The sequence below is a fragment of the Odocoileus virginianus genome, chromosome 31, assembly GCF_023699985.2.
Source record: "Odocoileus virginianus isolate 20LAN1187 ecotype Illinois chromosome 31, Ovbor_1.2, whole genome shotgun sequence".
NCBI classification, from domain to species: Eukaryota; Metazoa; Chordata; class Mammalia; order Artiodactyla; family Cervidae; genus Odocoileus; species Odocoileus virginianus.
Genome location: NC_069704.1, coordinates 14,988,033 through 15,003,349, shown reverse-complemented (window position 1 = coordinate 15,003,349; position 15,317 = coordinate 14,988,033). Strand labels below are relative to the sequence as shown.

At 36.9% G+C, this 15,317-nt stretch overlaps 1 protein-coding gene across 2 annotated transcripts in view; it reads left to right on the top strand.

The window, feature by feature from the left end:
• RAD23B (RAD23 homolog B, nucleotide excision repair protein) overlaps positions 1–15,317 on the top strand; it is a 43,483-nt gene that overhangs the window by 24,987 nt on the left and 3,179 nt on the right. For both annotated transcript variants that reach the window (XM_020878219.2, XM_070459341.1), the window contains 5 exons: positions 2,397–2,452; positions 6,569–6,696; positions 9,472–9,604; positions 11,186–11,313; positions 12,023–12,193. In XM_020878219.2, coding sequence (XP_020733878.1) covers positions 2,397–2,452; positions 6,569–6,696; positions 9,472–9,604; positions 11,186–11,313; positions 12,023–12,193 — 616 coding nt within the window. The remainder of the gene's footprint in view (positions 1–2,396; positions 2,453–6,568; positions 6,697–9,471; positions 9,605–11,185; positions 11,314–12,022; positions 12,194–15,317) is intronic.

Here is a 15,317-nt window from a genome sequence, read left to right as displayed (position 1 = left end):
ACCATAAACCAAACAAAACCACATGACAACATTGATATTTTCTGTGGGTGAGCATGTTAATGTGCAGAGAGACAGTGGCAGAGGGACATCACACTAACTGATGAGATGGTCTCCCCAGGGGAAGGGGAGGAGTGCTGAGGCAGAATCAGGATTTGAATGGTGGTTAAACAGTATATCGGAGAAGGCAGTGGCACCCCACTCCAGTGCTCTTGCCTGGTAAATCCCGTGGACAGAGGAGCCTGGTAGGCTGCAGTCCATGGGGTCGCAAAGAGTCGGACATGACTGAGCGACTTCACTTTCACTTTTCACTTTTATGCATTGGAGAAGGAAATGGCAACCCACTCCAGTGTTCTTGCCTGGAGAATCCCAGGGATGGGGTCACACAGAGTCAGACACAACTGAAGTGACTTAGCAGTAGCAGTAAACGGTATCTCAGTGTTATCTGTAAGGTTTAAAAAGAAGAAAGTATGCAAAAACAGCACAGATTGTTCTATAAAAGAAAGTAATGAGGGGTCTAATTAATTCTGCCACATAATGTATTATGCATGGTAGTGATTACAAATTTAGAATGGCTCTTACTAGAAGGGCTACTTGGTGAAATAGTAGTCTAGAAACAGACCAATATGCATACAGGGACTTAATATGAGATAAGAATAATTTCAGACCACTCTGGGAAATGCTGATGGGGTAAATGTCTAGCCACGTGGAGGTCATCTTATAAAAATCAGTTTTAGGGACTTCCCTTGTGGTTTAGTTATTACGGCCCTGCAAGCAGCATGGGTTTGATTAACTGGTGGGGGAATATACTGCACAGTGTGGCACAAAGAAAAAAGAGTAAATAAATTTTAAATAGAGAAAGATTTAATGTAGAAGTGAAATCATAAACTAGAGGAGACCTTGGGAAAAACAATGTTAATCAAAAAAGTCATGAAAAAAAATGATTAATAAATTTGAGTACAGAAAGAATTTAAAGATTGGAAACCAAACAGATTCTTACTAGTTTGATTTGATCAATTAAATGGAATGTCATGCCTCTCTGGGAAAAATTGAGGCAGTTGTAGTTCTTCTGACATGCGTTTATTCCAAAACACAACAGTGAGACACAAGTGAATATATAGAAACTACTCGTAGTGGTTGTCTCTGGGTAGGGGTCCAGGGCAGGAGAGTTTTTTCCCATATATGTATATAGTGTTGAACTATAATTCAAAAACTTCATTTTGAAGTTTTGCCTTCTATACATTAGTTAATGAAGGTACGTTGAAAATTATACCAAATGATTGTTTACGCTTACCAATCATGTTGAGTGTTAGGATGCCAGGCACTTGGCAGCAGTAACCCTGCCCAAAGCACCCGGGGGATACAAGGGTACTATTGCTGGACCTCATTGTATTGGGGAAGAACTGACTGAAGCTTACAAAGTAATTTATGAATTCAAAGTTAAGTATTTCCGTTGTCTTGCTGTGCTGTAGAGTTTTCTCAGAACTGAAGTCTACTGAGTTTCGTTTGTAATATTGGGACACAGGTATATGTGTATATTGTGTTTGTGTATGTTGTAATTTAAATTGCTAACTACTGTCCTTACCAGTTTTGTAAACCTCGTTTTTCTTTGGCCTTCTCTTCTGGTCTTTCATTATTGTATTTGTGTCTACTTTGTTTTCTAGGCTCATCTTCTTCAGTTGCCTAACAGAAACTTAGTCCTTTTGTTTTTTTAATATATTTAGGAGATCAGGAGATGCCTCCGTTGCTTTTTTTTTTTTTTTAATATGATTTGGTTGCAGCAAGTCTTAGTTGTGGCATGTAGGATCTAGTTCCCTGGCAGGGATCAAACCCCAGCCCCTTGCATTGGGAGCATGGAGTCTTAGCCACCGGGCCACCAAGGAAGTCCCATGAAAACTTAGTCCTTTTAAACTGGTTTAAAACTTGGTTACAGCTCGGGTCTATCCCACCTCTGCATGTTTTTAATGCTGTGTTCCTTGTTTGAATGCTATCTTGCAGTAGTTTTCTGTGTTCAGAACCTAACTATAAGAGCTAAATGAAATTCTACTGTATAAGGACTTCCCAGGCCTTTCCAGCCAAATGCAGTTTCTATGTGTGCTGTTTATCACGTACAGCTTTTGGTATTTCTTTGACTGTGATTTGACTTAAACAGATTATTTAACTTTTGTAAGTTCTTTAAATGATGGATTTGCAGAGCAGAATGAGTATTAAAATTCTTCCCAAGCCATAAATGTTATGGATAAAGCTTTGGATTTTAATCTGGAAGCCTTTTTAAACACTGTAGCCAGACTTATACATTTAATTAAAATCAAAGAGTCTGTACAAATTGGACAGTTGCTAAGCTTTAAGGTAAATTTTACATACTTTCTGATACATGATTTTCTGAAAACATTTTACAGTACATCAGGTGATTCTTCTCGGTCAAACCTTTTTGAAGATGCAACAAGTGCACTTGGTAAGTGTCTACATAGTAAATTACTTTATAAGAGGGAAGAGGTTTCATTTCTCTAGATCATGAAAGTATTCATTTTCATGGTTGTTTATAGTCAGGTAGTTAAATGATTTAGATAATTGGTGTTACTGAAGACTTTGTAAATTAATGTTCTACATATTGAATCATTTAAATTGTGCTGTTAAGAGTTAAGCATACTTCTTTCTTTAAAGCAGATACATTTTCCATTTTCCAAATATGGGTTTTAAAATGAAGTTTAATCTGTGTATAGGTTTATTATGAAGTGTCTTTGAAATGAGTGTAAGATGTTATGAAATCTGTCTCACATTTCGTCTTTATTCTCCTCCAGCCTTTATTCCAAGTTGTAGCCCTGTAGGTCCCCATCTGCATCTTGTTGCTTGTATTGTACTTAGAGTGAAAATGCCTTTTTATCCTGACTTTTTACCTGTTGAGTAATGTCTTTCCATCTTCCCTTCACACTTACATCTGTCAAAATGAGTTTTGGGTTTTTTGCCCATTTTCCCGTTGTGACTGTCCCTGGTACAGTGCCTGCTGTAAGCGCTCATTATTGGTCTATTTGCTGGCAACCCTGCTCCTGCCCTTTGGTGCTCTTCTGTACTACAGGCAATGGTGGGGAGGTGGAGGGCTGGGAGCAGGTGGGAATGGCAGCTTCCGTAGAGTATGGGCTTCTGGATTCCCTGTGTAGCTGCCGCAGCAGCAAGATTCCAATAGCAGTAGTATCGCATAAGATACGGAGTTGGCCCTCTGAGCTAATTGAGCTTGAACTCTGTGATGCCCTGATTGCCATGTAAAAAGCTGGCTAGTTGCCCATAGCACATAGGTGCAAAATAATTGTTTAATCAACCTAAGATCACCTGGATGTACCAAACCCACATTCATACCTGTGAGGACTTTTCTGGGATTACTCTGCCACCATCTGAGTATGAGTTTAGTGTCCAGCAAGCAGGAAAACAGAAATCACTCTATTTCAAACAGTAAAAGCTTAATCTTAGGAAATGGTTACAGGGGTTCTGGAACAGCTCAAGATTACCCAGGGATGTGTAAAATGCTCTGTAGCCTCAGAGCTGGAACCGGCCTGCACTTCTCCGTGATGCTGTTGGAGGTTCTGGCTGTTGCTGTTATGCGTCAGTTGGAATGCGTTGACGCTGCCTGGCAGGAGCCCAGGAATGCACAGCTCTAGTTGCCCCTGCTGTGGTCTCTGGTGGTGGTGTCTTCCCTTTTCATATCTGCATCTCTTATAACTGCCATTACGGTCTCAGGATCCCTTTACCCTTTAATCTTTAATCCATCCAGTCTTTACGTTGATAACCCTGCTTCTTTAAATGTTTCTTCTTTGGCTTCTGTGATACCTCTTTTATTGAACTGTATCTCTGACTGTTCCTTCCTCAGGCTTCCTGGTTAATTCTTTCTGTCTTACCTGGCCCTTAAATGTATGGGTTTTTTTCTAGGATTCTCCTCTAGGTCATAGTTCAAAGTTCAGACCATGGGAATAGTAAATACCACCCACACACAGTTGACCCGTGAATAGCACAGGGGTTAGGGCCATCAATTCTGTGTAGTCAAAAATCCATCTATAACTTTATGGACAGGCCTCTATCCATAGTTACGCGTCTGCAGATTCAGCCAGCCATGGGTCACATAAAAGTATACTAGGAATGCAGTTATCTGATTATTTGTGGACCTACACAGTTCAAGCCTACATTGTTCAAGGGTCAGCTGTACTTTTAAGGATTCTCAAAATTAAAACTCCAGTATGTATATCCCTCTTGATTTCCGAGTCTCATTCTTTAAGCTGCCAGCTGGAAGACCTTTAACCTCCATAAATTCCTTAGATTCAAAATTGACGAATTTTTTATTCCTCTGATTCTTCTCTCTTGTTCCTTTCTTGCTTCCATCATCATCCACACTCTGCCAAAGTATTAGCATCAACCTTGACCTCTTCCTCTCTTGGCCAGTGAGACTAGGAGTCCTGTTGATCTCCTTCCTAAAGTACTCTGAAATCTTTGTTTCTCCTACCACTTAATTGCCTCAGCTCACACGTCCCTACCTTCCTAACGCTCTAGTATTCTATTATTCTCTTAACTGGTCTATTTCTTGCCACAGTGGAGTTTCTAAAAGCCAGGTCTAATGAGGTCATTGTTCCTTTCACAACACTTCCTATCCTAAATGATAAGTTCAGAATTCATTCGTAATCACATTTTCTTCATCACTATTTCTTCAGTCTCATTAGCTCTGTCTGATGTTGTCCATTATCCCTAATTTTCCTAGCAGTCATTTCTCTCTTACCTTTAGGATCTAAAATGTACCCAGCCTGCATGTAGACACTTCTGTTTGAGTTTTTATAACTTGGCTAATTAGAAGGCATGGCATTACGGATTAGGTGTGGGAGCTCTAGGGTCTAGACAGCTTGTGTTTGTGTCTGCACCATGCCTTAATAGCCGCTGATCAAACTGTTACTCTTTCTAATAAGCCTTAGCCTCATTATGTTTAAAAGGAGGGGAAAGTAAACTTTTCTTACAGAGTTCTTGTGAGAATTGAGTGAGAAACACTATGTTAAAATAGTATAGTTCTGATACTCCACAGCACTTAATAAAAATTTTATTATTGATACTGTTTTCTGTATCTGAGAACTAGATTACTGAAAGTATATTGACACTTGAATGCTTTGTGCTAGAATTGTATCAGTGGGTAATTAAAAAGTTGAAATAGCTTAAGTACTTAATGGAATAGGAAGGGAAAAGTCATTAAACAAGATACCAGATGTTGAATTTGCTCAGTGATACTTAGTTTTTTAAGCTATACTTTCATAGCTGTTAGAACTTCATTGAAAAGTTTGCCATCAACAAAGTAAAAAGACAACTTATGGAATGGCAAGAAAATACTTGCAGCCCTATATATGTATATGATAGGTTAACATCCTTGATATATAAAGAACTCATACAACTCAATAGTAAAAAGTAAAAAAAAAAAAAATTTTAAAATGGGCAAAGGACTTGAATAGATATTTCAACGAAGAAGATATACAAAAGTCCAACAGAAATATAAAAAGATGCTCATCATCACTAGGTGTTAGGAAAACTTGCTTTAAATTAGTTTTGTCTGACATTTCCATGAATAGTGAGTTGGGGTTGGAGAGATCTCTGGGAAATGATTTACAGAGATAATTGTACCATTTTATATGGTATGAGACATTCTGACTTTCTCGCTTCCAACCCCTTTTCCCCCTCCACTTTGATAGTAAAAGGTGTCAAAGGAAAACAACTTATTACAGTACAATTGATTGCTTGAAATGTCCCTGCTTCTTGCTTTCAAAAATCAGTTCATCTGTGTCCTCTTCCAGGTTGCCAGCCTTGACTTCCTAATTCTGTTTTATGTTTGTGTTACCTTTGTGCTTGATATTTTTATTATATGTTTAACGTACTGTATTAGTTTTCCATTGCTGCTCTGTATCACAGCTTAGTGGTATAACACAACGCCTTTATTACCTTACTGTAGGCTAGAAGTCTTACTGGAGCTCACTGGACTAAAATAAAGGGACTAAATCACTGGGCTAAAATCAGAGCTGCATTCCTTGCTGGAGCCTCTAGGGGAGAATCTGCCCTGTGTCCTTTGCAGCTTCTAGGAGGCTGACCACTTACCTTGGCCATAGCTCCTTCCTCTGTCTTCAAGGAAGTACATAGCATCTCTGCCCCTGCTTTTTTCTCTGCCTTGCCCCCACTTATTTCTCTGACCCTCTCATCTGCTTCCCTTCTGCTTTTAAGGACCTTTATCCCTACATTGGACCCACCCAGGTAATCCAGGATAATTTCCCTATCTTAAAGTCAGCTGATTAGCAACCTCAGTTCCCCTGTGCCTTGTAACCTAACTTATTTATAGTTCCTAAGGATGGGAGGAGGTGAATTATTCTACCTACCACACGTATGTTGTAGTAGTTGTATATGTGTTTTAGTTACTCATCGTTGTGTTCCTAACACTGTAGTGCCTGACAGTGTATACCTACATACACACTGAAATTGTGTGGAGAATGTTTGTTTATTAAATTTTCTTTCTTTTTTCCTCTTTCCCTTCTTCCATCCACACACACACATCTTTTTTTAGTGACAGGTCAGTCTTACGAGAATATGGTAACTGAGATCATGTCAATGGGCTATGAACGAGAGCAAGTAATTGCAGCCCTGAGAGCCAGTTTCAACAACCCTGACAGAGCCGTGGAGTATCTCTTAATGGTGAGAAGCGTTTTGCTTTCTTTGTTCTAGTTGTTTAAGAATGAAATCTCAAAGAAACAGAAATTTTAAAGAAACAATAGCAGTTCATAAGATAATAATGATGTATGCTAATTTGCATAATGCTTTTATTGACATTTATTGGGTTTTCCAAAAGTTCTTTTGGGATTTTCCATTATATCTTATGGAAAAATCAGAGCAAACTTTTTGGTCAACCCAGTACTTTTCTTAGTGCATTAACATTTTCTGTTAATAAAGTATAACCTCTTCTAAAAGATTGTGATAAGACTGAATCAGAAAATGTAACTAAATGAATTTTAAAATTGGCTATCCACTTGGAGTAGTAGTGTCTAACCCAGTTACACCATCCTCTAAGGATGAGAGCTGTGTGTTAAAGGGCTGGTGGTGGAGCCGGTTTTAAAACTGATTGAATCCAGCATTTTAGTAGCTTTTTTGCCTGCCAAACATGATCCTGGATGTACTGTGTAGAGTGGAAGTTTCAAGTTGAAAGTCCAAGTAAAATTTTGTACTATGTAAGTTTTTGTAATTAGTTCTAGCTAGTTTTTAAAAATTGGGAGATTTTGCCGAAAAGTTCAGATAATCTGATTTATCTGGACAACTCAGATCCCAGATTTTCACAAGGGTTTAGAGAAAACTTTAGGTTGTAGACTCCTCTACTAATAAAAGTTTTTGAGAAGTAGATTGTTAAGGGTATGGACTGAAACCCTTGATATTTATGACAATGAATGTCTGTTTTATAGATGTGACACAGATCAGAAGCAAAGTTTGCAATAATATTGGATTAACTTTTAGTCTTAAGATTTTAGTCTATAATTGTCTTTGGTCTGTTATAATATTATCAAAAGTCTGAATTACACTAAACATCATCTCAGATCCTAACTCCTTGGAGAATACCGCTCACAGTTGAACCCATTCCTTGTTTCTAATTGTGCTTCTGGTAGAAGCTCCTTTTCAGAGAGTATCAGAAGAGTCCCCGTCATGAGCAGATAACTGCTTCTCCTCCAGTCATTTCCTGCTTACTGGCATGAGGTTCAGAAAATCTTAACATATCATTTTATCTTTTGAATTCTTTTCTCCATTGTCCTCTTGAAAGTCTGTAAAATACTGACAGTTCATTTAATTATCAGTTTGAAATTGAGAAATCAGACATGTATTACATAAAAACATTGCCTTTCCTTTTGTAGAATGGCTTTAATTTATACCTGATTTTGGAATTCTGCATAATTTTAATGGTGTCATCAAATATTTTGACCCAATAGATTTGAAATCTTGAGGTTTAAAAAATGAATTACTATTTTCACAGTTGCTACTATTTAGTATCACATGCAAATGAATAGATGAGAGGTTCATGAAACAGTTATTCTTTACTTTCATTTGAAGCAGGCATCTGTTTTGATGCTTTTAACTTTTGCTAGTTTTTGATGACTATATAAGTGAAAGTGAGTGTATAGAAAGAAGTAATGATCTAACAAAAAGCTAAATACTGTGTGTGAGAATTTGAGGTAGATCTGTAGCAGTGGTGATTAACTTTTTATTTTAACTAACTTGTTTGAGAATTTGATGGAGGCCTTTGGACCCTTGATCTGTATATAGTTTGACCACACTTGATAGCTCCTCATTTAAGGGGTTGAATTGGTGGGTGGTTCCCAGTGCCTAGAGGGAACATCTAATATAGCAATTATTATCCTGCTATTTATTGTCCTTCATTCTTTATATGTTTATGATTTTGGCTTCTGATTTACTGGGAAATGGAAGTGATTACTGTAACCATCTCATATTCATATACAATATTTTCTCCTCTATTCTCCTTCTAAAACCTATAAGGATTACATAAAGATCTGATAAGCTATATATGAGAAGTCTTATAAATCATTTTTATCAAAATAGGATATTCCAAAAATCTTAGTGCAGTTTTAAGTTATAATAACTTCAGAAGATAAATGCCACGAACTTAGAAAAATTATCACTCAAAAAGTTAAAGATTCTTTTATACCCATTTACTTTTTTCTTTCTTTCTTTCTTTTCGGCCATACCACAAAGCTTGTGAGATTTTAGTTTCCTGACCACGGATTGAACCCATGCCCTTCTCAGTGAAAGTGGCAGAGTCTTAACCACCGAACTAAAAAGTCAGATATGTCTTAATAAGATTTGTGTTGATATTTTGAAAATTTAAATAATTAGCTTTTTAATGTTAGACAGTATTATATGCAAGTTTAGGATCTTGCCTGATACTTTGGTGTTAGATATTAATATGTGTTGCTGTATAAACATCATTTCATGATTTTTTTTTTAATTAATAAAATTCCCTACTTTATGTCTTAGATCTACACTGTCTAGTCAGGTAGCTATTGAGTACTCTTAAGTACAAGTAAGTTAATACTTACTCTTTTTTTAAGTGTCTTAGTACCATTAGCCACATTTCAAGGTCTCAGTAGCTGCTTGTGGCTAATGGATATTTTTATTGGACAACATAAATGCAGAGGTGTTCCGTGATGAAGAGTTCTGTTGGTCAGTGCTGCTATATGAAACAACAGTACAGATTCGTCCACACCACATTGAGGCCGTTTCTAATCTTGAATATGTGCAGATTTTGTTTGTCTTTATCCTTTACTTTGAATTGAAGCAGGCATCTGTTTGATGCTTTTAGAGATTAGACAAGGATATTGAATAGACTTGCAGAGTCTCTTATTCTGTGTAATATTTAGCTTAGTAACTTTGAGTGATGAACTGTTCTGAAGCTTGGAAATTATGTTACAGGGAATCCCTGGAGACAGAGAAAGCCAGGCTGTGGTTGACCCGCCTCCAGCAGCTAGTACCGGGGCTCCTCAGTCCTCAGCGGCAGCAGCCGCAGCAGCTACGACAGCAGCAGCTACAACCACAAGTTCTGGAGGTAAAGTGGGGTCTTTTGATGGGGAGGAAATGGCTATGAATCTTCAGTGTAAAATAATTTAACCTGAAATACTTTGGAGGTGAGGTTCATTCTCAGAGCATCATAATTCTTAACATCTCTTTTAGTGTTAGAGAAGGGCCCAGAAGAAACTGTACTACGTGGATATAAAAGATACTCTTATATTAAACTTCATCGCTGCAGTTTTGGTAACGGACATATTCTCTTTAGCTCATTCTAAGGAAGAAATGCTTCCTGGCTTGCATTTAGTGTTATATTCTGAAGGCATTCAGAATGGTTTGCGAACCTTGTCTCTTTCTCTCCTTATAAACATCATAAAATATAATTCCAAAGCCAGTAGGATCTTAATGGTTATTATAGAACCAAGAAAATAAAACCTAGTATATTTAATATCTTGTATCTAGAGGTGAAAGCAAAGCTTGAATTCAGGTATCTTTACTGACCAGCACCCACACTTGGCGTTGGCAAAGGTTTGACTAGAAAGCAAAGTCTGGAGCCTGTGATAGACCTGGGCATGTTCTCTTTCATTCTTTCTTCTTTAAGATTGATAAAGTAATTCAAACTGTTAATTTTGAAGAGATCATTCCTTTATGTATTTTCTAGCTCTATTTATGGCAGTCAGCTCTGGTTGATAAAAATCCCTAAGCATTTTCTGTACAGTCTCCCAGAAGATAAGCTTTCATTTCCTGAGATTCAGTATGGAAATGGAGGAAGCAGAGCTTTGGTTCAGGGTTGGGGTGCTGTCCCGTTCAGTGGCACTTATGAGATAACTTAATTTCTGAGTCTTGTTTTCTTCTGTAAAACTAGTGTTACACAAAGAAGAGTAAATAACCATGCTCTGTGGCCATTTTAATTTGAATGATTGTCTTGAATAATTCAGGAGATGACAATGTACATCTAGAAAATTCCCACTAATCTTCATAACCTCAAAAGCATAATTCTTTTGTATACAATTAAAGATGGTAGGTTTTTTGTGTGTTTCTTAGTTTTGATATATATATTTCTTAGGAACTTTGGAGCATCAGAAACAACTTTTAATACTTTTTATAGAGTATATGCAGGGCACAGGTTCTCAGTATTATTTGATAAATTGAGTGCCCAAGGCAGTTGTAGGAAAACTTCATTCTTTTAGTGTTCTGTTCTCTCTACATTGTGTGCTGTGCTGTGCTGAGTCGCTTCAGTCATGTCTTTGCAATCCCATGGACCATAGCGCGCCAGGCTCCTCTTTCCATGGGATTCTCCAGGCAGGAATACTAGAGTGAGTTGCCATGCCTTCCTCCAGGGGATCTTCCCAACCCAGGGTTAAACTACATCTCTTATGTCTCTTGCATTGGCAGTCAGGTTAGTTACCACTAGTACCACCTGGCAAACGCACTCTCTACCTGAGCTAGTAGGAATAATTTCTGCAGTATAAGACTTGGAAGTTGGTACAATTTGAAGATTGTCATTACTTACTTCATTTTATATACATCTTAGAACTCAAATCGTTGTTTTTTCTTCACAGTGTTTGCTGTCTAAATTATGTTTGTTATTTTTGTTTAAAAATGTTCATGTTTATTTTAGGACACCCTCTTGAATTTTTACGGAATCAGCCTCAGTTTCAACAGATGAGACAAATTATTCAACAGAATCCTTCCCTGCTTCCAGCATTGCTACAACAGATAGGTCGAGAAAATCCTCAGTTACTTCAGGTGACTGTTTAATCAGTTTCAAAAATGGTTAGGATGTATTACATTTTGTGGAAGTCAGTGAGCACTCCTTCGCCTCTGCCAGGTGTATAAACTGTTCTTCCAAGCTACCCCCAGGAGAGTGTTATAGAGGTACTCATAAAAAGAGAATTGGGGGTGGGGTGGGGTTAATTTAGTCAAATACTAAGTTTGGGAAACACTTTATTAAAGAATATAAGAAACTTTCACAATAAGAAATGTTTAATTTTCTAAATCTCTCTTTCTCAAGCTTATTGCTAGAGGTGCGCTGCCTGTTAGAAAACATACCTGTGGGCTTATATTATTGTTCAGGTCATGAAGTATTTGAGTTTCGAGTAGCATTCTACTGCCTGCTAATTGTGGAAGATGAAAATATATAGACATATATAATTTGTTTTTTCTTTTAGCCATCAAGTAGTTTTTAATAGTAATGGGGGGTGGAATGTTTATGAAAGAGAATTTGAATTCTTTTAATTCTTCACTGTTTACCTCCCTCAGAAATACTGAGTTTCTTTAATGTGCAAGAAATCACATCCTTCCAAAGACTGACTAACCCAGAATCATTCTAAAATAATGCAATTGCAAAGTTGTAGCTTTCTCTCTTATTTGTATTGGAGGTCTTATTTCCCTGCAAAGAGCTGCTCTGGTGGCTTTATATCAATGTGTTGTTCTTGTGTTCTTTAAATCACTGCAGCAAATTAGCCAGCATCAGGAGCATTTTATTCAGATGTTAAATGAACCAGTTCAGGAAGCTGGTGGTCAAGGAGGAGGGGGTGGAGGTGGCAGTGGCGGCATCGCAGAAGCTGGAAGTGGTCACATGAACTACATTCAAGTAACGCCTCAGGAGAAAGAAGCTATAGAAAGGGTGAGTTTAAGTGAAACCTAAAAATTCAGTTCCTGGTCGCACTAGCCATGTTGCAAATGCTCAGTAGTCACTGGGGTTAGTGGCTCCTGCATTGGGTAGCCTAGATGTAGAGTATTTGCATCGTGGAAGATAGCTCCTATTGCACGGAGCCAAATAGAGCATTATTCATGTAGGGATTGCAGTGGAGGCAGTCTCTTCTCAGCCCTACTCCATCAAGTTCTTTGTGAGGCCCAAGGACCAGCATTAAATACCAGTCTAGCATGAAATTGTTGTAAATAAATCAAGCTAAAGATTTCATTGATGTTTTAAAATTCAAGAAGAAAAAAGTATATGCTCAATTCAAGGTTATCCTATTTTAAATTTATATTTCAAATTTTATTTCACTGTATCTAAATGTAAATATATGTGTGTGAATTATATAAAATATGTATAGTGAATGTCAGAATCTGATATTCTGAGTCTCTTTTCACCCTTATCAGGTCAACCCATACAGGTTGTGCCATTGTAGTAACCCAATTTTTATGATACTGTGACTAGTCAGTCATCTTCTCTGGGCCCCATGTAAATAGAGAATCATAGTACCTGCCCTCTCTTACCTTACGAAGTGTTTTGAGGTAGAAATCAGAGAAATTGCATATTAAATAACTTAATACTTAGAAAACCATCTGAGCTTTAATTTGTCTTTATGACATAAGCATATAAGTGTTCAAGGTTTATAACTAGTATTTCTTAAAAGATACTTTATATATTGTGCTGTTTTACCCCCTCAAATAATAGAAGTGACAGTAGACAATTGCCTCACTTGTTCTATAGTAACTTTTTTTTTTTTCTTTTTGAGACTGTTAGTTCTTGATTTCTGTGTTGGAGAAATTTTCTTTTTGTTGCTTTCGCTTTTGGTGTCGTACAAGAGAACATTGCCTTACCCAAGGTCAGAAGACTTGAGCCTCTGTTTTCCCCAAAGAGTTTTATAGCTCTTATTAAATTTATGTAATGAAAAGTGTCTATGCTCCATTTTGAGTTAACTTTTTGTTTATGGTGTGAGGTGTAGGAGTCTAGATTGATATGTTTCGCCTGTGTAATATTCAGTTGCCCAGCACTGTTTATTGAAAATATTGCTTTTTAAATTATCTTGGCATCCTTGTTGGACCATAAGTATGGACCATAAGTATGATTGTTTATTTCTGGGCTTTCAGTTCTGTTCCATTGGTCATATGTTTATCCTTATGCCAATCCTTCGTTGTCTTGATTATTCCTTTATAAGCTTTCAAATTGGGAAATGTGAGCACTCCACATTTTTTCTTCTCTCCCAATATTTTGGCTATTCTGGATCCCTTGCATTTTCATATCAATTTTAATACTAGCTTTTCCAATTTCTCCATAAAGAAAACCAGATGGAATTTTGATAAATAATTGTGTTTGTGTTTTTGCTTTGGCTTTTTTTTTTTTTCTGTGGATGAATTTGGGGATGTTGCCGTGTTGGCAATATTAAGTCTTTACCGAGCCATGAACATGGAATGGGATGTCTTTCCGTATTGAATTTCCTTCAGAAATTTCTTAATCTTCAGTTTGTACTTCTTTTGCTAAATTTATTTCTAAGTATTTTTATTCTTTGACACTGTTATAAATAGAATTGTGTTCTTTTTGTTTATTTATTTATTTTTGGCCACACCAACACATGTGGGATCTTAGTTCCCTGACCAGGAATCAAACCCATGACGCCTGCATTGGAAGCACAGTGTCTTAGCCACTGGACCATTGGGGAAGTCCCTAGAATTGTTTTCTTAATTTCAGTTTTTGGATTGTTCATTGTTACATGGAGATACATTTTGTGTTTCTTGCAGTTTTGTATACCAAAACACAATTTTGTGTACCTTCCTGAACTCATTTGTTAATTCTTAGTTTGTGTGTGTTCCTTAGGATTTCTATATGTAAGATCATTTGAAGGTAGACATAGTTTTACTTCTTTTTCAATTCAGATGTCTTTTGTTATTATTTACATATTATGTTAATATATATATTTATTTGCTTAATTGTCCTGCTAGGACCTCCTCTGTTGTTGAATAGCAGTGATAAGAGCCAACATCCTTATCTTGTTCCAGATATTAGAGGAAAATGAAGTTATTAAGTTTTTCACCATTAAGTTTGATGTTAGCTGTGGGTTTCATTAGATTCCTTTCATCAGGTTGAGGAAGTTCTCTTCTGTTTCTATTACAGTGGACGTTTTTATCACAAAGGATGTGAGATTTTGTCAGATTGTGTGTTGACTGAGATGATCATGTGATTGTGTCCCTTTTTCTGTCAGTATTCTTTGTTGTGCTGATTGATTTTTCTGTGTTGGCTCAACCTTGCATTCCTGAGATGAATCCTCTGTGGTCGTGGTGTTTAATGCTGTTACGTGTTGCTGGAGTTGGTCTGCTAGTGATGTGTTGAGGATTTCTGCATCTTCATGCATAAGAAGTATTATTGGTCTGTAGTTTCCTTGTGGTGTCCTGGTCTGGTTTTGGTGTCAGGCTAGTACTGGTCTTACAGAGTGTGTTCCCTCCTTTTCTCTCGTTTGAAAGAGTTAATGAAGAATTGGTGTTAATTTTTCTTTAAATTGCTGGTACAGTTCACCAGTGAAGTTATCTGGGCCTGGCTTTGGGGGAAGTTTTGTGATTATTAATTAAGACTCTTGTCATAGGATTTGTTCAGGTTTTCTGGTTTTTTTTTTTCTTTAGTCAGGGTGGTTTTTGTTTTTCTAGAAATGTGTCTGATATATGTTGTCTAATTTGTTGGCATACAGCTGTTCTTAGTATTCCCTTATTGTTGCTTTCATTTCTATAAAAAGTAATGATAATGTTCCCACATTTATTTCTGATTTTAGTCATTTGAATTCTCAGTTGTTTTTTTTTTGTCAATTCAGTAAAGGTTTGTCAATGTTGTTGATTTAAAGGAAAACAAGAATTTTTGGTTTTGTTGATTCTGTATTTTTCTAGTCTCTATTTTATTTCCTTCTGTTTGCTTTAGATTTAGTTTCCTTTTTTTTTCCCCCCTAGTTTCTTAAGGTGAACTTAGATTATTGATTTACTATCTCTTATTACACAGCATACCTTGTTTTATTGTTCCTCACTTCATTATATTTTGC